Raw genomic sequence first — 21,379 nt, 5'->3', positions numbered from 1 at the left:
CCTCTGAATTCTGTCATGATGCCCCGTTCTCGGCCCTGAGGCCAGCGCCCCTGCCCAGCCATGTCCTGGCCTCCCTCTGGCCCCAGAGCAGCCGTCTGCCCCGGGGTGGGCTCTGGCGTTGGTGCCAGGCCGTGGGGTGCCAGGCAGTGCTCCCCATGCTGCATGTCTCCCCCAGGTCGGAGAGGAAGCCCATTTCCCCATGAAGTCCACGTGTCCCTGCAACTTCACCCTGTACTACGAGGTGGCTACGCGGGGCAACATCGTGCTCTCGGGCCAGCAGCCCGCGCCCCTCACCCACCAGAGAAGCAGGCGGGCGGCCCCAGAGACACCCATTCGCTTAATGCACCTTTCGGAGACAGGTGAGCCAGGCCACTGACCGGAGTTCCTTGTTCCTTCTGAACCACTGAGACTGGGGCGAGTCACCCTGGAAAGGAGGGGGAAGCGGGGCTCAGCCCGGAGGGGGTGCCTGCCTCGGAGCGGAGGGCACGTGTCCCGGGCAAGATGGGGCTCGGGCCAGGGGGCGGGCAGTGACCAGCTGCTGGAGGTGGCGAGGTCCTCCCCAGGCTGTCCTCACTGCCTGTCTGCAGGGGGACAGGGGTGCGCTGGCCCCCGTCGGGCTGTGTTGCCATCTGCCAGCCCAGAACCCCTCCCACCTAGGAGTCCTCCTCCTCCTCCCTCTCCTTGACTCCATGTGCTTCTCACGAGACCCACCACCTCCCCTGGGTCTTCCTTAGCCTCCTCTTGCCTCGTAGCCCTTCTGCCTCAAGCAGGATCCCCGCACTGGGCGGGAGGCAGGGGGACACTTGAAGGCAGGCCGTTTGTGGTGGGGCCCTCCTGTGCACGGCAGGGTGTAGGCAGCATCCCCGGCCTCCACCCATTCGGTGCCGGCTGCCGGCAGCAACCTATCCACGCAGTGTGACAACCTAAGAAGTCTCCAGATACTGCCAGTGTCCCTAAGGGGAAAAGTCACCTGCAGGTGAGAATCAGAGATAGATAGATAGGCAGGCAGACAGACAGACAGGGTCCGTCTCATGGGAAGGCAGAGTTTCCCACGCCACGCACTACTAACGTTTGGGGCTGGATCATTCTCCCTGTGCTCTGTAGGGTGCTGAGCCGCATCCCCGGCCCCGCCCACTAGATGCACTCCCAAGTCGCGACAGCCAAAAATGTCCCCTGGGGGGCAGCATCGCGCTGGCTGAGAACTGCTGGCAGGCATAGTGCTTTGGGAATCCTACCCCCGCATCCTTTTGGGATTCCCTTCCCTTCTAGGTGAAGTAACAGGGGATGTGAGTATCTATGGATCACTTGCCTGGGGCCAGCACCTCCCCCTGCAGTGCCGCATGTCACCCCCAGGGCAGCCTGGGGCATTGGTGGTCCCGTTGTGGGCTGCTGGGTTCTCATGCCTCTCCCCACCTTTGACTTGTCCTAGAGCCCCCTCCTGCCCCAGCAGCCGAGGTCAACGTGTGTGTGACCTCCCTCCGGCTGGCCGTGAGCCCCAGCATGGTCCCCCTGGGCCGCCTGCTCGTCTTCTATGTCAGGGAGAATGGTGAAGGGGTTGCCGACAGTCTCCAGTTTGCTGTTGAGACCTTCTTTGAAAACCAGGTAGAACGTGGGGAGCCAGCGAGGGGAGCGGGGGAGGGGTGGGCAGGCAAGCACCATCCGGGGTGTCTGTGTCCGGGTCACAGCTGCCCCTGGACTTGCAGAGGGTGTCACAGGCGGGACTGTAAGGGCCGCCCTGCCTTCAGGAATAATAGCAACATAAGTCGCATCTTTATGCTCCTCCGAAAGTCCCCCAGAGGGGGATTGCATTAACCCCACCCAGGGAAAGCAGTCCGCTGTTCTCTGTCCCCACTGGGTTCCAGGCCTAAGGGGACACTGCTCCTGTCCCCAGCAGCGGGTTCAACCTTCTGCCCCACCCCGTCCCTGCATCCTTTGAAACTGGCTGCCACATGCCCTCAGCCGGTGCCTGTCTCCCCATCCCTCTCCTCCTCTCCCGTCCTCTGCACAGAATGTTCTAGTTGCCCCGGCCTTGTTCCTGTCACTCTGCCTCCCGCCCTTGTCCTCGCCTGGGCAGCAAGGCCAGGGTCCCCCACTGAGCTGGCGAGGACCAACTCTCGTTGGCAGGTGGAGAGGGTGGGTAGGTCAGTCGGGAGAGGTTGGCCAAACTCCCGATTTCTCCGCTGTGTTTGGGTCCAGGTTTCACTGACGTATTCGGCAAACGAGACCCAGCCCGGGGAGGTTGTTGACCTGCGGGTCAGGGCTGCGAGGGGCAGCTGCGTGTGTGTCACTGCAGTGGACAAGAGCATCTACCTGCTCAGGTCTGGGTTCCAGCTGACTCCGGCCCAGGTGCGTAGGGGCCCTCGGGCGCCAGGGTCCAGCACCTCCACGGGGGGCTCTCGCTTTCCAGTAAGTGAAGGGCCCCATGTGAGTCTAGGTTCTTTCTCTCACGGGTGAACCCAGTCCTGATGGTTGCTTTGGTGAGTTGAAAGATCTTGGGGTCAAATTCATCAGACTCTTGCAATATAACATTGTCCAGGTCCTACCTCTCCAGCCCCTCTGCCCGATGACACCAATGCCCATCCCCCAAGATGGTCTCCAAGTGATATTCATGAAAGGAGGTGGAAATAGGAGCATGCCAGACCCCCGAGAGCCAGTTTGGGTTGACAAGAAACCTCCAGTAGACCGGTCCCTGTTCCCCTTTGCCTGTAGGTTTTCCGGGAATTGGAAGATTATGATGTTTCTGATGCCTTCGGGGCGTCCCGGGAGGATGGGTCCTTCTGGTGGGCTGGACTGGCTGCCCGACGACGCCGGCGCTCCTCCATCTTCCCGTGGCCCTGGGGCATCACCAAGGACTCCGGGTCTGCCTTCACTGTAAGGACAGGTGGTCTAAGACCCACCGCCCCCTTCCAAGTGCCTCTCACTTTGAAACAGACGACCTCGGGGATACAGAGATGGTCGGGGGGACATTTCCAAACTTTTATTGGGGCAGCACTAATTTTTGATTCTCTCCAAAGAGAGCTCATAAGTGGACCCTCCCAATTTGCAAGGCAGACGAGGTGTAGAACGTTATGAGTGTCGACTGATAACTTGAACTTGGGACGAAGCAAAGGCATCAAGGGTGCTTTGCTGGAAGGAAAACCTTCACCCTGAGAGCAGACAGCTGCCCACCCCAACATTCGTAGCTCACGTCCATGCTCCTCCTTCCTGGCTGCGGGGGCCAGGGGTCCCAGGGGGTGCAGTAGGTGCGAGCATCGTTCTAGATCATGCCAGGAGCCCACATGAGCAGGCTGGCGGTCTCCACTCGAATGCACCGCCCATTTGTGGGTGCTTTTCATCCCAGTTTTGAAATCATTTAAAATGCATCCCTTTTTCTCCTGTTTTTATTATGGAAGACTTTCAGACATACAGAAAAGTTGAACAAATTAACAAACACCTATATACCCACCACCTAGATCCCACAATTAACATTTTGCTGCAGTAGCTAAAAAATACATTACACATCTGTATCTGTCTGTATCTGTATTGATACGTGTATCTATATCTGCATTGGAACAGATGACGTTTCAATGACACATTTGTTGAACGCCTGGCAGCTTGAACTGAGCCCTGGCAGCTTTTGGAATTAAGAGGTGATGCCTCTGAGTCCAAGCAACTGACTTTACATTCCTTGTTCCCAAAGCAGAGCGGGGCTTCCCTACAGTCGAGTGGCTCCCAGCATTTTTTTTAAAGATTTTATTTATTTATTTGAGACAGAGCGACAGAGAGTGAGCACAAATTGGGGGAGGGGCAGAGGCAGAGGGAGAAGCAGACTCCCCGCTGAGCAGGGAGCCCGAAGTAGGACTCGATCCCAGGACCCTGAGATCATGACCTGAGCTGAAGGCAGAGGCTTATGTGACTGAGCCGCCCAGGCGCCCCGCTCTCAGTATTTAACACAGTGATGAAAGTAGTAACAGTCACAATTGCAGTCATCTGTCTCTGGTCTAGATCAGGCATGGTGCCAGCTGATTTTTTTTTTATTGTGAAATTCACAATTAGCAGAAATAACAAAGAAATGAACCATTTTATTCATTTATTTATTTGATAGAGAGAGAGAGAGCACAAGCAGGGGAAGCAGGAGAGGGAGAAGCAGGCTTCCCGTCCAGCAGGGAGCCCGATGCAGGGCTCGATCCCAGGACCCTGGGACCATGACCTGAGCCGAAGGCAGACGCTTAACGACTGAGCCACCCAGGCGCCCACCCCTATCTACTTTTATTAACATTCTCATATTATTGGAAGCAAATCCCACACATAACATTTTTTTTTAAAGATTTTATTTATTTATTCATAAGAGACAGAGAGGCAGAGGGAGAAGCAGGCTCCCCGCCGAGCAGGGAGCCCGATGCGGGGCTCGATCCCAGGACCCTGGGACCATGACCTGAGCCGAAGGCAGACGCTTAACCGACTGAGCCACCCAGGCGCCCCAAAATGAACCATTTTAAAGTGGACAGTTGGGTGGCATTTAGGACACTCACAGTGTTGTGCAACAGCACGTCTGTCTAATTCCAGAACATTTTCATGACCTCAAAAGGAAACCCCGTCCCCATGAGCAGTCACTCCCTCCCCCCTCCCCCCTGGCAACCATGAATCTGCTTTCTGTCTCTGTGGATTTGCCTGTTCAGGATGTTTCACATAAACGGAGTCACACATGTGGCTCTTTGTCCCGAGCCGCAGATGCACTGGTCTCCCCGCCGCTCTGCCCTGCGTGGTCACTGGGTCCCATGATCCCCTCAGCCTGTGTCACCAAGCCCAGAGCAGAGGACTGACTCCCTCAGAGCCACGACACAGCGGTGATGTCGGGCTGGTAGCCCCAAAGTGGTGGAACTGTTGGGGCCATCACATCCGCTTGCCCACCGGGGTTCCGGGCATTGTCTATTGCTTAGGAAACGGGCCTGGTGGTGATGACCGACCTGGTGAGCCTGAACCACCGACAGGATGGCGGCCTATACACGGATGAGGCTGTCCCTGCCTTCCAGCCCCACACGGGAAGCCTGGTGGCGGCGGGCTCCTCCAGACAACCCCCCAGGTAATTGCCGCCTCGAGCAGCGTTGTCTGACCTCATCCTGTGGACACTGGGGGCTGGATCACTCTTTGTGGCGGGGCTGTCCATGCGCAGCGGGTGCTGAGCGGCATCGCTGGCCTCCACCCACCTGATGCCAATAACACCCCTTTCCCCTGGTTGTTACAACCGAAAACGTCTTCAGATATTGCCCAGTGTCCCCCGAGGGCAAAGTCACTACTAACCTAGTGGGCTAGGGAACCGACCACTTCAGCCCCCCTCCTCAGTTCCTGGCCACACTCGAGTGTGTAGGGGGCTGGGGGTGCAGAGGGAGGAAGGTGCATCAGGAGAGAGCTCCCTGGAACAGAGGGTTTGGGGTGGGGAGGGAAGCTGGAGTTTGACCCTCCCTCTCCCAGGGACTGTACTTAGAAAATTCTTTCTATTATCTCTTTCCTCCACCTGTTCCTTCCTCTTCCTTCTCCTCCTCTCTCTTCCCTTTTCTCTTTCAATTCTCTGCCTTTTCAAGTTGGACTCTGAGTAACGCTTTTCAGTCTCTTATTTTAACTCTACACATTTAAGCCTTTTGAAGGTTATGAATTTTCCTCAGAATGCTGCTCTGGCAGCTCCTGGGCCGTGCCATGAAGTGTTTCCATTGTTGCTTGGTTCCAAATGGGTGCTAGCTTTCTGAGCTGTGACTTACCCAGAAGTGGACACGTTTTAAACTTTCAAAGTGATATTTTAAATTATTTTTTCATCTGTTTTATAAATTTGTATCAAACATGCATTATGACTGGTGAACGTGGTCTGTATGTTATCCATTGTCTGGTTCTTACTTTGAAGGCTTTTTGTGTAGCCAGTTTTTGTAAAGGCTTGTGTCTTCTTGAAAAGAAGATCCCAGCCCCCATCAATTCGGTACAAGGCTCTGTATGCATACTTTAGGTCAAGCCTATTGATGGGAATGCCCAAATCCTCCATATTTTTGCTCACTTCTTGTTTGTCTGTTTGCTAACTTATCGATGACTGAGGGAGACGGGTTCACATCTCTCCCTTAGATTTGTGGCTTTGTCCCTGGAGTCCTGGAAAACTTTGTTTCACAGGAGGTGGTGTTTTTCTCCTCTCTCCTGTCTCCCCTCCCTTCTCTCCCACCCCCTTCTTCTGCTGCCTGTCTTACTCCCTTCTCAAGCCCAGCTCTCAGCCAGCTAGCTGGGGAAGGGAGAGTGTTCTGAAGACCGTGGCTCTCCACTCTTTCTGGCTTTAGGGGCTGGCATGGGGGAGGCAGGCCTTGGCTTTACTCCCTCCTGCCCACTCCTCCAAGAGGGACTCAGAACCAAGGGGCTGGGGCTGGGGTCTGTGTGGTCAGTAGTGCCTCAGGATCTGGTCTCTCTGGAGACCTTCAAGGTGGGCCCCACACTCCTCAGCCTTTGTGCTGAGCCAGAAGTGGCCCAGGGGACCTCCCGCCCTGGCAGGCCTGTCCACAAAAGCCCTCTCCATCTTTCACACCCTTTCTGTCTAGATTGAGATTCCTGGATACTTTGTTCTCCTGGGTTCTTCCTGCCTGGGCTGCACACTTAGCAGGAGTGTGGCAGGCCCTCGAGGGTCCTAGTTTCTAAACTCCAAATCATGGCGTGGGCAGACCAGGCTCCCCACTGGGTACTTTGGAGGCATACGGAGGCATTTCTAGCGTGTGGTTGGGGGAGGGCCTCCACCCACCAGACACCGCCTCGGGGGCCCTGACCCTGTCATGTGCAGGAACCCCAAGAGCTTGGCCTGGAGTGGGTATGAAAGTAATTTTCTGAAACCCCAAACCACGAAGGCAATTGTAAATCCCAGTGCAGAGAGAGGCATAAGACATGCCTTTAAAAGGAAGTGTCCCTGCCTTTTTGTAATTGGTTCACACATCCATATCCTGAGGACAAGATCTTTTCTTAACCATATGCAGTGGTTAAAGTTTTTTCAAGCAGTGTGAAAGTTTTTGTAATTAAATGTAAGTCTCTCTCCTGCCTCTACACCCTCCATTCCCTTGTTTAGTGGCAACCATGGTCAATAATTTCTTAGATATCCTTCTAGAAATTTTCTGTGCATATACAAGGATTTTTTAAAAGATGTATTTATTTTAGAGGAGAAGGAGAGCACGAGCAGGAGGGGCAGAGAGAGAGGGAGAGAGAATTCCAAGCAGACTCAGTGCTCAGCACGGAGCCTGATGCAGGGCTCGATCCCAGGACCCAGAGATCATGACCTGAGCTGAAACCAAGAGTCGAATGCTTAACTGACTGCACCACCCAGGTGCCCCTAAACAAGGATTAAAAAAAAAAAAAAAAACAATGAGAGAACACTATAATACTGTTCCAGGCCTTCCTTTTTAAAGTCAACAATAAGTCTTGGAGACCAACCCATCTCAGTATACCTGCACTGACCTCACTCTGCTAGACTGGCATGTAGCATCCCATGGCATGAATGTGCTACCAGCTGATTAACCCAGTCACCCTCTTGATGGAGATTTTTGGCTGTTTGCTGCCACGAACCAACCCATTTTTCTGTCCTGGCACCTGTGTCCATGGGTATTTCCAGGGTGCATTCCTTGGAGAGATACTGCAGTTTGAAAGGATGTGAGCATTTTTAATTTTGAGAAGTTTTGCCCAATTTCAAGTAGGGCTTGTTTTTAATTATTATTTTTATTTTTAAAGATTTTATTTATTTATTTGTCAGAGAGAGAGAAATTGAGTACAAGCAGGGAGAGTGGCAGGCAGAGGGAGAAACAGGCTCCCTGCTGAGCAGGGAGCCCAATGCAGAGCTTGATCCCAGGACCCTGGGATCATGACCTGAGCCAAAGGCAGATGCTTAACCCACTGAGCCACCTAGGCGTCCCATCATTATTATTATTTTTTTAAAGAACAAGACAGTCCCTGAGGAAGGTGGGGTGTGAGGCTCCTGAGGATGAACCCGAATGGAAGGTGCTCTTTAGGAAACAGGGAGGGCTGGGGGGTGGTGGTGGATAGCTCAATGTGATGGTACAGAAAAACATGGCAAACCCAGAGGGGGGAAATTAGCAAAGGGGAAGACATGGCGGGGGGGGGTGTCCCTGTGACCCTTCTTACCTTCTAAACTCAGGATGTGAAGTGCCACTGTTGAGTTAAAGTGATTCTGTCAAACCTTTGATGCATCACTTCTATGAGTCCTCATCAAGTAGAATGTTAACCCTGCCAGGTGAAAGAACTAGAACTAGCACGCTCTGTCCTAATCAAGTAGAGTGTTAATTGACAGCCAAGAGAATTAAGCCACGACACCTAACTGAGTCCAATGTTAACCTTTACAGGTAAGACTTACTATGTTACGTTCTACTTGGGTAGAAGTTTACCTGCCAGGTGACAGAATTAAGGTATGCCCCATGACACTTTCTCATTTCTTCTTTAATTTTTCATAGAGCAGAGAAGACGAAAAGGACCTTCTTCCCCGAAACATGGATTTGGCGTTGTCTGAACATCAGGTACAGTGAGCTTTTTTTTTTTTTTTTTACAGTAAGATGCCGTTTCTTCGCTGTGTTTGCGGTCTGACTCAGAGGCACTCAGGCAAATCTAGATCGTTCCCAGTGGGTTTGCTTTCAGATCTGACATCAGCATCTGAGTCAGACTTTGGGCATCCTTTTCCAACACATAAAACTCAACACCATGAAGTCAGCCCCAAATCCCGCTGCGGCCTCGGACATCTGCTCAGGAAATATGAAATGCAGGGTCTTTGTGCCTCTTATGACTCCCACTTGGGGTAACTCTATCCGCTCTGTTTGCATAACGAGCTCATTAAAACAATTACAGTTCCCTGGAACATGAACTTGACCCCGCCCCCCCACGCCTCCCTCACTCCTCAGGGGCCTCGGGCTCCTGCCCACAAAACAGACTGCTTTTCTCAGCATATTTCCTTTCCACGTTCCCCCCCACCACCTTTTCAGTTCTTTCTGAAGAAGCCCTGCTGTGCCAAATTCCTGCCAGATGCTGTTGGCTTTTTTTTCTTTCAATGCTTGGTGACAGAATACCAATGGTACTAGTAGAAGGTCATGGTGGTCTGCCCTGGGAAACTAGTTAGGCAGGAAAGATCAGATGCCCCCCGGGCCGTGGGTGGGCTTACTGCTGAGCTGGGCCCCACTTCCAGACACAAGATGCCATGGCACGCCATCATCACAGAACTGAGCTCCCAGCTGGCGGCTCCTCAGCCTAAGGATGTGTGTGTCCCCATTATGGGAAGACTTAACTCCTGGTCAGAACAGATCCAGATGACTGCGTTTCATTCTAGGGGTCTAAATCTAAGATGGGCTGTCTGTCTGTTACCATTCAAATGTACCAAATGTATCTATTTTTTCTGGGGGCCAGATGTTTTCAGTGCCGGGTAATGTTTTGGGTACCAGGGTTGGCACCTTGAACAAGGTGGACACTCAGGTTGCTTCCACCTTTTGGCTATGATAAATTACTCTGCTGTGAACACAGGTGTGCAAGTATCTCCTTGAGACCCCTCTTGCAGTTCTTTAGGGTGGATACCCAGAAGTGGAATTGTTGGCTCATATGGTAATTCTGTGTTTAATTGTTTGAGGAACCGCCATCCTGTTTTCCACAGAGGCTGCACCATTTTACACACCCGCTAACAGTGCACAAGGATTCTTCTTTGAATATTTGATAGAATTTGGGGCGCCTGGGTGGCTCACTCGGTTAAGCGTTCGACTCTTGGTTCCGGCGCAGGTCATGATCTCAAGGTTGTGAGATCAAGGGATGCGGGAGCCCCACATCAGGCTCCATGCTCAGCTTGGAGTTTGCTTAGGACTCTCTCTTCCTCTCCCTCTGCCCCTCCCCCTCCCCCCTAAAATAAATAAATAAATCTTTTAAAAAATTTTTTTAAATGTTTGTTAGAATTCACCAGTGAAGCCATCAGGTCCAGGGCTTTTCTTTGTAAAGAGATTTTTGGTTATTGATTCAATCTCCTTGCAGGTCTGTTCAGCTCTAGGTCTGTTCAGATTTTGGTTTTCTTTATAATTTGGACTTGATTGGTTTTGCATTTCTAGGAATTTGCCCATTTCATCTAGATTATCCAAGTTCTTGGTGTACAATTGTTCATGTATTTTTTAATAATCTTTTTATTTCTGAGAATGGGTAGTAATGTCCCCACTTTCATATTTTAGTAATTTGAGTCTTCTCTCTTTTTATCCTTTGTCTAGTTAAAAGCTGGTCAGTTTCATTGATCTTTTCAAAGAACCAACTTTTGGTTTTGTTGATACTCTATTATTTTTCTGTTCTCTATTTTAGTTATCTCTGCTCTAATCTTTATTATTTCTTTCTGTTAGCTTTGGGTTTAGTTTGTTTTTCTTTTTCTAGTTCTTTAAATTGTGAAATTAGGTTGTTTATTTGAGATCTTTCTTCTTTTTTAATAGGTATATAGCTATAAATTTCCCCCTTAGCACAGCTTTTGCTGCATCCCATAAGTTTTGATATGTTATGTTTTGTTTTCATTCATCTCTGGGTATTTTAAAATTTCCTTTGTGATCTCTTCTTGGATCCATTGGTTAATTAAGAATAAGTTGTTTAGTTTCCACAAATGTGCAAATTTTCCAGTTTTCCTTTTCTTACTGATTTCTAACTTTGTCCCATCATGGTCAGAGATGATACTTTGTATGATATCTACCTTTTAAAATCTACTGAGACTTCCTCTGTGGCCTAATACATGGTCTGTCTTGAAGACTGTCTCATGTGCACTGGAGAAGAATGTGGGTGCTGTTGCTGGGTAGAGTGTTCTATGAATGTCTGCTGGATCTAGTTGCTTTATTGTGTTAAGTCTTCTACTTGCTTACTTATCTTCTGTCTGGTAGTTCTGTTGTTCAGAGTGGAACATTGAAGTCTCCCAACTATTACTGTAGGGCTATTTATTTCTTGCTTCAGTTCTGTCCATTTATGTATGTATATATCTCAGTAGTCTCTTATTAGGTGCACACATGTTCATAACTGTTATATTTTTTTTGTTGTACTGAACCTTTTATTAACATATAATGTTCTTCTTGGTCTCTTGTAGCCTTTTTGGACGTAATGTCCATTTTGTGTGCTCTCAGGATAGCTGTACCTGCTCAATCTTGGTTACTACTGACCTGGCATATCTTTCCATCTTTTCACTTTCAACCTATTTTTGTCTTCAGAGCTAAAGTGAGTCTTTTGTGGACAGCAGATAGGTCATGTTTTTTAATTAACTCTGTTGATCTCTGCTTTTTGATTGGAAAGTTTAATCCATTTACATTTAATGTAATTACTCATAAGGAGGGCCTCACATCTGTCATTGTGCTCTTTGTTTTCTCTGTGCCTTATAGCAGTTTTGAGATGGCAGTACAGGGCAGGGACCTCGCTCAGGGTACATGGTGGGGATCAGAGACAGCATCCTGGTTCCAGCATCCAGGATGTTCCATCCTCAGCTATGTTGCCCACCTCCCCTCTGTGAGTTTTTGGGGTAGTCGCAGTGCACGGGCAGCTCCCAGTCCATAGCAAGAGCCCAGCCAGTCTGGTAGGCATCTCTCATTCTTGTGGTTGTTTCATGGTTATTTCAGGCAGAGGGAACAGCCTGAGCTTGGTGAGCAGAGGAGGGTGTGGTGTGGGCATGAAAATGGCAGGTAACCCTGAACATTTGGGCAAGGCTCAAGGGTCAAGATGCCACAAGGGTAGGATAGTTTGGAGCCTTCAAGAGTTCAGCTGAGCTGGAGAGAGGGAGAGCTGAGCTGTCAGGTGTCAGAGTGGCCAATTCAAGCAATGACAAGGAGCCATAGTGAAAGTAATGGTGGCGCCATTCATCTTTACTGTGACCATATAGCCTGACTCCCCCTATTCCGTTTGCCCCACAGAATGTCATACCTTGCAGGTGGATCAGACATGGGGTTGTCTCACTGCGGAGGGAGCCTTGGGCAAAAGGCTCCGACAGTTTTATGGACCCTGGCATCAGAGAAATGGAGGGAGGAGGACTCAGAGTGGGAAAGTACTGGGTGCTGAGCCAAAGTGGTGAGAAATGCCTTCGAGATTTCCTCCCACTGATAAGGAGACCTTGGCAATGGGTCTTCAGACACCTAATGACCTTGGGGCCCAGGCAGGTCCCTAGCGACACACAGACCTAGGAATGGAGGCAGTGGGGCTGGGAAGGCAGAGCATGGCTGGTGATCCCCTTCAGAGGCCACAGTTCACTGGCTATGCCACTAGCCTGGTGTGGGGAAGGCAGCGTCCCCTGACGGCTGCCAGGGAAAGCCTTCGTAATGGCCTGTGGTCAGGCCTAAAAGAATCACACAAAGGGTTTTTAACTGGGAGTCGGGCTCCACAGGAGTCTATGGGACAGGGATGCCAGACCAGGAAGAGTTGATGTCCCCTGGGTGGGGGGTGGGAGGGTGGGGGGCAGGTTGGTGGCACTCAGTGTCCATGGAAAAGTTGGCTGTGATCATATGAAGCTGACAAATGTCCTGCCCAATGGGAAGAGGCCACCTGAGTTGTCACGGGTGATAGCATGTGATCCTCATAGAGGGGAGGATGGAGGCCCCAGGTCCTGGGGGGTTGCTGTGTGCCATGGGCTGGCGTGTCCGGCCGTCCAATGAGGGCCACCTGGTCAGGCTCTTGAGAAGCAGACCGAGGCCAGGCAGGTGAGTAAGGAACAGCGGGTCCCCTGCTAGGCATGGAGCTGTCTGGGCTTCACTTCTCCCCTGGTCATAGGTTTTCTCCTCTGAGGACTCTTACACCAAATGCTAAGATAAATCTCAAAAGGACATCCTGGAAATGCAAAGGAGACCACAGAGTTTGTCTTCCCGAGCTGTCCTAGAGTGATCAGGGGGGCCACTGGCCAGGGGCAGGGGAGCCTTGGGCGGCGAGAGCCGTATGAGAGAAAGAGAACATGAGCCATACATGTAATTTCCGATTTCCCAGTGCTGAGTTATTTAAAGGGCAAAAAGAAACACGTGGAGTGCACTTGAATCATATATTTTCTTTAACCCGCTGGATATTCCCCAATAGGATCGTTTCAACAGGCAATCGATCTAAAAATTCTTGATGATACATTTTATGCTTGTTTTGCACTGCGTGAGTTTCCTATACTGTCACGAAGTGCCACAGACTGGGTGACTTACAACAACCGAAATGTATTCTCTCACGGTTCTGGAGGCCAGACGTCCGGGATCCAGGTGTGGGCAGGACCACGCTGCCTCTGAAAGCTCGAGGGGAAAATCCCTCCGGGCCTCTTCCAGCTTCTGGGGGCTCCGGTGTCCCTCAGCTTCTAGCTGCGCCCTTCCCATCTCTGCCTCTGTCTCCTTCTCTGTTGTGTCTGAAGTTCCTTCTTAGAAGGATGCCCGTCATTAGATTGGGGCCCCGCCTTCCTCCAGCCTGACCTCATCACTGATTTCATGTGCAAAGATCCTGTTTCCAAATAAGGTCACGTTCGCAGGTACTGGGGGTTGTGGCTTGGACTGTACCTTTCTAGGAGACACAAGCACGCCCCAAATGACCGATCCCCTCAATTCAGCGTCTTTCCCCCCTCCCCCGAACTGGGCGGGGCGTGCACAGCCAGAGTCAGCACGGCTGAACCTACGTGGCGGGTGACCCTGTGTCCACAGCTGTCCCGAGAGCCATTCGTGTTTCTGATTACATGAGTTGGGGCCGAGGGGCGGCTCTCTCCTGTCACACGCCGTTTGGTGCCTAAATGCTTATTTCCCAGCTGCAAGGACCGCCTTGCTGCAGTCCCCCAGTCCCGCCTGGCCGCCTCGCCCCGGCCCTGGAGAAGGGCCCATCGTTGTCCATCTTCCTGCAGTGACCCGTCCGGCGAGGAGACGCTCAGCGTGCAGGTCCCGGACTCCATCACCAGCTGGGTGGGTGAGGCTGTGGGTCTGTCCGAGGCTTGGGGCCTGGGTGTCGCCGCGCCTGCCCTGCTGAAGACCTTCAAGCCCTTCTTTGTCGACTTCACGCTGCCCCCCTACGTGGTCCGCGGGGAGCAGGCCAAGATCCCCCTCAGCGTCTACAACTACATGGGCACCTGTGCCGAGGTACTAAACCCGCCCCCTCCCCCCAGCCTTCCCTGTGCCTGGGGGCACCCGTGATCTCAGGAGGCAGGGATGAGGGGGGTCAGCCTGAGCGGCTTGGAAGGGGACAGAGCATCTCTGTAATGGGGCAGGGGGTCGTGGGAGGTGCAGCTGCTGTGTTATTGGGGAGGCAGGGGCCGGAATCCTGGGGGTCCGCAGAGCAGGCGCTCACCGTTCCTGGTTACACTTGCACACTCGCCCATGTGGCCACACTACTCCACACGTCGGTTTTTCGGTTTCCACAAGCGTCAGGGACAGAGGAGTCACGGCGGTTACGGGTTGCGTGGGTTAGCACCTGCTAAGAACAGTGTCCACGGAAGGGCCGCAGACCCTGCCAATGCTCCAGGGGCCCGGGGCTCCTCCTGGGAGGAGGTGGAGAAGGCGGCTCTCTCAGCCTCTTGCAGCTGCCCGAACAAAGTAGCTCGAGCTGGGAGGCCGAGAACAGCGGAAGTGGATTCTTCCACGCTTCTGGAGGCCAGAGTGCAAGGTCTCGGTGTGGGCCGGGCAGGTTCCTCCCTGAGGCTCTGAGGGAGCTCCCTCTCATGCCTCCTACTGCCTGGCTCCAGTCTGTCTCCACGTCGCCTTCCCTCACGTGTCTTCCCTCTGTGAACGTCTCTGTGTCTGTGGGTCCTCTTCGAAAGATCCCAGTCCTATTGGAGTAGGGTGGGCCCTAACCTCATTGTAACTTAGTGACCTCTGCAGAGACCCTGTTTCCAAATAAGATCATGTTGACAGGTGCCTGGAGTTTAGGACTTCAAAATATCTTTCCGGGAGCCACCATCGAACCCGTACAGCTACCCTGAGGGGGTGGGCTTAGGGCTGATCTTGGAGGCTGGGGAGGATTTCAGACCCTGGTGATGAGGAAGGACAGTAGGTGAGGGGGGGCCTGTGAGACCAGGTGGGTGCATGATGGGGAAGGGGGATTCAGGGGGGCCGGGGTCTGTGTAGCAGTGAAGCTTGGGGAGGCTAGGACCACTCGCCCTCCGCCACCTTTGTGATCCTTGAGCGCTGGCTAGGCCTGGATGTCAGCTGGTGGGAGGGAGGAAGGGAGATGGGGAGGGCTCTCCAACGTTAGGGTTAACCCCCGAGGGCTGAGGGTTGAAAGCCGAGGCTGTGGGCGGAGGAATGAGTGGGGTGCAGGATCAGGGGTCCAGCTGGGAACAGGCCTGCTCTCTGCGCGTCTCAGCTTCATCCCGAAAAGCCACACGCTGGGGACATGGCTGACTTCCTCTTGGCCCTGCCCAAGTGCGTGGGGAACCCCAGGGCCATACCGAGGGCAGAAGATGTAAGCTGCAGCCTCAACCAGACACCGTGGAAACTAAGAGATTTCACCCCGCCCCCGAAACCTAGATTTCCGTTTTTTCCTGAAAAAATGAGGAAATTGGAATTTGCTGCCTGGCAGGGCGCCCAAGACTGCTGGGGGTCCTGCATGTTCACACCTCGCTGCCCCCAGAAGACTGGACTTTGGCTTGGCGTTTCTATTTACGGCCTCAGTTTGCCTCAGTTTCCCTATCTGTAAACGGGGCGTGAGAACTCACCCTGGCCCTGCTCACCCCCGCCGGCTGCTTCTCTGGGGCAGGAGGGAAAGAGCAGACGCGAGGGCCCCTCGTGAGTCTCGACGGGGATGGCTGTGGTCTGTGATCATTTCTGAGCCCGGCCCGGAGCGGGGACAGCAGACATTCTGAGTCAGGCTCAGAGGGGGACCTGGAGCTTACATGAGACGTTTTACTCCTTGTTTTCCTTTGCAAATGCTATGCATCCACTGAATGATTTCATCTGCCCAAAAGCGTGTTGGATGCAATGGTGTGTGACAGCCTCGAGGCTAGTAAGGGAGTTCTCGCCCCACCATCTGGCAGGCACAGTATGAGTCCGACGCTGGTGTTTGCACTTGACTTTCCTGCTGGTGTCTCTCTTACTCTATAGAAGAGCCGCACATTAATGTACTGTCACCTAGGAGCTTCTTGTCCCTTGAGCCTTTAATTAAAGGAAAACGTCAACTGGAAAAAAGAAAAAAAAAAAGCAGTCAGTGCAGATTCTGAAATAGGGATGAAACATCCAGAGACCACCGGTAAGGAGCTCCTTGGTGTAAAATGCTGGTGATTCTCATTCATTGGCACTCGGAACCAGTGTGTGCTGGGCCTTGTGCAGACATCAGAAGACCCCAGGGGGGGCGCCTGGGTGGCTCAGTTGGTTAAGCGACTGCCTTCAACTCAGGTCATGATCCTGGAGTCCGGGGATCGAGTCCCGCATCGGGCTCCCTGCTCGGCAGGGAGTCTGCTTCTCCCTCTGACCCTCCTCCCTCTCGTGCTCTCTGTGTCTCATTCTCTCTCTCTCAAATAAATTAAAAAAAAAAAAAATCTTAAAAAAAAAAAAAAAAAAGAAGACCCCAGGGCCCAGGATGTGGGGCCCGCCCGCACCTGACCTCGGAGCGCTGACACCGCTAACCCGCCGGCCTCAGGATTCTGCCTGCACAGATATCAAGCAGCTGCCTGGGCTGGGGAGGAAGGGCTGTGGATGGAATCGTTCCCAGATAGGAAACTCTGAGATGCATCGTTACATGTCCAAGGTCTCCCAGAGTGTTTGGGGCTGAGCTGTGTTAGAACTGGGTGTTTACAGGGAGCCAGGCAAGCCGAGGGGGACATGTGAAATAGGCTCAGAGCAGGCAGCCCCGAAGCCCCGTGCCTGTACGATCCATCCTCTGTCATTCTTTTTATGTAGTGTGTAGCCAGGAGGAATAGGACCCCGGTCTTAAAAAGCCAGAATAAGTGCAGACTGATCCCTGATCTAGAGGGTGGTCCCCCCAAGGGAGGGTCCTCACCGAGTTGGCAGGCAGGACCCTCAGGTGCCCATTTTAGCTCTAAGCACACCCTGGTGGCTGCTTTGTTACACATCCCCAAGGCACCAGGGAAACAGACCCATTTACCCCCGTCAACATGGAGAGCTCGTCATTCCACCCAGGACCCGGAAAATACGGCTCACTGACGCTTGGCTCTTAAGTCTCTTCTTTCCTCCCTGGAAGAACTCGGACTCAGAGGGTTGTGGGAGCTCCTGACACACCCTGCATCGGCCGTTCACACTCGGGTCCAGCTGGGCTTGTCCTGAGGCAGGGTTCAGATGCTCTGTCACACCTGCCACTAGATTTTTCTCGTGTCCTTCCCTCCACATCACACGTGCCTGTGTGTGTGACTTAGACGTGTTGATCCTCTGAGGCCCAGAGATCCCGCGTGTCTTCTTCGGCCTCATTACTTTAGCTCTTAGTAGGGTGCGTGCACCCACTAGGTGCTTCATATATGCTGATTGGGCAAATGGATGTGGACCAAAGAGCCTGTTCCAGATTGGGAGGTATAACCACACATGCACATAGAGACACTCACATGCGCGTGCATGCACTCGGGCACTGTGCGTGTGTATATGCGTGCACGTGGGTATGCATGGGCCACACTTACACACACGCATGTAGGTATGCACACACACACACAGCACACGTGTGCACACACACAGAACTCTTATTATGACACTGCGGACCTCAGGGGTGGGACAGAGGGTCAGAAGAAGTGCTTTGCGGAGCAGCAGGTGGAGAGGTCCCTCCCCTCTGGTGCCCGGGGTGGACGCAGCCGGAGAAGCTGCCCTTGAATGCACCTTGGTCCTGAGGGGAAGCTGCCTCCATGGGGAAGTTGGGGGGCTGAAATAAAGAGGGGGCTCCCAGCAAGACAATGGTGAGTAGCTGGTTCTGATTGGAAATGGAAAGGGGGCCTTTCCAGAAGAGCACGGCTTTTGGCGAGGGCTGACGCGGTGGGCGGTGGGACATGCTGGGAGGGCACCCATATTCCGGGCACCACGAGCGGCATCCCGCCCTCTGCAGGTGTACGTGAAGATCTCAGTTCCCAAGGGCATCCGGTTTATCGGGCATCCAGGCAAACGCCATCTGACCAAGAAGATGTGCGTGGCCTCTGGGGAGATGGAGCCCGCCTGGGTGGTTCTGTCCTTCAGTGACCTGGGACTCAGTAATGTCACAGGTGAGGTCCCGTGCTGCCTCAGGCATCCCCCCTCCGGGCCACCAAAGGGTCCGCGTGCTGAGCCCAGGCACAGGTGAGGGGTGGGCGGGGCAGTAGATGAGGTCAGAAGGGCAGCTGGGGAAGCAGGCCAGTGGGATGGATCAGGAGGTCAGGACTGATGTAGACGCAGGGGTAGGGCGGGGCGGTCCCCCGGGGTGGGCCCTGAAGCTTCGCCTGGAGGGAGCTGAGCTTAGGTGCCACACCAGCCTGGCACACGTATGTGTGCACACATCTGCACATGCAAACACTCGGGCCGAGGGTGAGGGACGATGCGCCCCTCCCCCTGGGTGGGAACCTGTTCTGACCGAAAGCACTGAGCGCTCAAATCTCCGCAGCCAAAGCCCTCGCTTACGAAGAAACAAGCTGCTGCCGGGACGGGCAGTCCATCAAACACTTGGAGGAGAGCTTCGCTGACAGGCGGGTCCCCGCCGGGAGGGATCACATCAGGCGCAGTGTGATGGTTGAGGTAAGCCCATGTCCTCACCGAGGGCCCTTGGCCAGGGCCATCAACCATGGGGTGGGGGCCTCGCTGGAGTCTGTGATCCCCGCCCGGGGCTGGTGCAGCCCCGGTCCTGCTCTCGGTCTGGGGGCAGGTGAGGGGTCTCTGCATCTCCTCGTTAGGGGACTGCAGCATCCGGCCTCCCCTGCCGTGCAGAGTGAGATTTGGTAGAGCGGCCTGGGACAGGCAAGGGCTGCAGGGAAGTGTCCTCTGACCCCCACATTGACCATCTTAGAGGGCAGTGTGCATCTGTCTCCGACTTCCTATGTGTTCTAGGCAGTTATGGGGATCGTGACCTGATATTTGGAGGGCTGTCGCTGAATGCCCGTGCAGAAAGGACACAGAGCCTAGAGCGGAGGGGCCCAGGGGTTGGGGTCTTACTGACATCCCACCCCACCCCCGCCCCCCGGCTGGGAATCTAGGATCTGCCACTTAGTGTGGGCTGGGCACCTGTCTTGATATTCCGACACCGCTCCCTAAGTCGGGGCTTCTCACGCTCAGCCCATAGTGTGGGAGGGCCGGAGAGAATGCATACAATCCCTCACGGTGCTGGGCGGGCGGCAGCAATGATGCCCCATCTTGTGGGTGCTGCTTGGACACATCGGAGCCCAGAGCCCTGCTGAGACTCTCACACTACACCGAGGGTGCCCGGCAGCGCCGATGAAGCTCCTCGCAGCCTCCCGAATGTCTGCCCCTGCCCTGTGGCCCAGCTGCAAACAGCTACCCTCCCTCCTGCCTGTGGTCCTGGCAGTTCCCGCGGCACCTGGAGCCACACGTGCGCCGGGCACAACTCCCGGAGGTGGGTGAGTCATTGCCACAGCGTGGTTGACGAGACATGATGGATTCCTCCGGGACAAGCCTGTTGTCTGATGAGGAATGCCATTTCCGTGAGCCAGCAGGATGGGGACGGCCTCAACAGGAAGCACGGAGACCCCTGGCAACGCTTGGCTCAGCCCGAGCTTGCTCCCTGGCCCTCAGCCCGCCCTCCTGCGGCCAGGCGAGATGGCAAGCCATCCAGAGCAGCCAGGCCTTGAGTTCTTGCCTCCTCCATCTGCGGAAGGAATTTCTCAATGCACAGAGAGGGATCCTCTGTCCCTGGGCCCTTCCTCCTGTTCACGCTGCTCAGCAGTCTGCTCTGTCTGCAGCATCTGCCGGCACAGCTTAGTGCAGGCCGTTCTTGGGGCAGGAGGTAACATTTAGGTATCAGAAGACCTGAGATGTCGATGCAAAAAACTGAAGCGTGAACTGGAAAAACGGATTTCTGAAACAGGAGGTGGCAGATGTGTGGCTTGATAAAACAGCAGAATCCTTCTCCCGCTCCCCACCACGGGAGAGCCCTGGGTGCATGGTTGGTTTGCTGGATCGGTTATTTGGTGGACCCTCAGGCGACCCTGCCTGCCATCTGCCGGGGAGGAAACTGCAGATGACAGAGGCGTACGGTGGGGAAGCAGGTGACGGTTGGGACCTACGGGATCGTGGAGGAGCCAGGCTCCACCATTAGCCCAGGAGACCGGGAGGACAAGGTGGGAGTGTGTGGCAAGCATGACAAATCTAGGAGTAGTTGGTGAGTTGGTTTGACCAGAACCCGGAGAAGGGGAATGAGCCTCTGTTTCCCCCCCTAGGCCTGGGGAGTAGGCAGCCTGGTCCTTCTCCGTGTACGTGTGACATTGGCATCACCCTGCAGGGTCCAGACTTGGAGCCACTGCCATGGGAAGGTGGCCGCTCCCCTGGGCGGACTGCCCCTCCAGCACAGTTCTCCCCGTCTCTCTGTTTCAGCCGGAAGGAGCCCCCCGTGCGTACACCTACAGTGCTTTCTTCTGTCCCAACGGTGAGTCCCTGCACCCACCCTGCTGAGGACTTTGGCCCTTACCCCCACACTGTCACAGCTCTCCCACTGTGAAGTGGATGCCTGCCCTTCCTGGGCTCAGAAGACACAGAAGCGGAAAACTGAGATGTCCGGGCTGGTGACAACCATGAGCCAGAGTGAGGGCCGGGCATCTGCCACGCAGGAAGGAAGTGCCCACGAACGTAGACTGGAGGCGTCAATGAGAAGAGAGACCGTGGGCACAAATAGGGCTGTCCGCAGGGCCCTGGGGTGAGGAGCCTAGGATCCAGGGAAGGGAGGGCTTAGAGTCACGTCAGGGGAAAGCTGTGGGAAGAAGTCTGACCCAGAATCCTGGGCCCATAGAGAAGATAAGAAATTAAAGCGGGTTCCAGAAGGTGTGGGATTCGGGGTCTGCTCAATCCCCTGAAATCGACATTATACTTGTACATGATCCATGACAAGGAAATGGGTACAGAGTGCCCAGTGGATGCCTCTACCTTGGTGGGGTCAGGGAAATGCTAAGCAGAATGTCTGCCCTCTCCCTGTCCAGTCCCTCCCAGAGGAACCATTTAGCTTGGAGCTCAGGCCTGGCTTGTCACTGGGCAGTCACCCAGCAGGCTTTGGCAGGTGACGGAGCTGAGGATCCAAGCTGGAGTCTCTGGGGGTTGCCATTGCCAAGGCATTCAGCATGACAGGTCCCATAACCCACACAGACCACTCTGGACACAGGTTTCCTCTTGACATGTTTCCCCATTTTTTGTATTAAATAGCAATATGGTACATATATGCTCAAATGATTTTTGACAGGGGTACAAAAGCAATTCAATGAAGGAAGGAGAGCCTTTTCCACAAACGGTGCTGGAGTAACTGGACATCTATTGGCAAAAGCATGAACTTTGAC

At 53.8% G+C, this 21,379-nt stretch overlaps 1 protein-coding gene across 1 annotated transcript in view; it reads left to right on the top strand.

Annotated features, from left to right (window-relative positions):
* CPAMD8 (C3 and PZP like alpha-2-macroglobulin domain containing 8) overlaps positions 1-21,379 on the top strand; it is a 72,626-nt gene that overhangs the window by 27,462 nt on the left and 23,785 nt on the right. Inside the window, exons 14-23 of the mRNA XM_081815000.1 lie at positions 176-359; positions 1,430-1,602; positions 2,197-2,346; positions 2,710-2,871; positions 4,920-5,062; positions 8,457-8,519; positions 13,832-14,063; positions 17,962-18,115; positions 18,490-18,620; positions 20,430-20,481. Of these exons, the coding sequence (XP_081671126.1) occupies positions 176-359; positions 1,430-1,602; positions 2,197-2,346; positions 2,710-2,871; positions 4,920-5,062; positions 8,457-8,519; positions 13,832-14,063; positions 17,962-18,115; positions 18,490-18,620; positions 20,430-20,481 (1,444 nt within the window). The remainder of the gene's footprint in view (positions 1-175; positions 360-1,429; positions 1,603-2,196; positions 2,347-2,709; positions 2,872-4,919; positions 5,063-8,456; positions 8,520-13,831; positions 14,064-17,961; positions 18,116-18,489; positions 18,621-20,429; positions 20,482-21,379) is intronic.

The sequence above is a fragment of the Leptonychotes weddellii genome, chromosome 1, assembly GCF_054177405.1.
Source record: "Leptonychotes weddellii isolate Sample4059 chromosome 1, ASM5417740v2, whole genome shotgun sequence".
NCBI lineage: Eukaryota > Metazoa > Chordata > Mammalia > Carnivora > Phocidae > Leptonychotes > Leptonychotes weddellii.
Note: the sequence above shows the minus strand (reverse complement) of the source record. Positions and strands in the feature narration are given on the sequence as shown.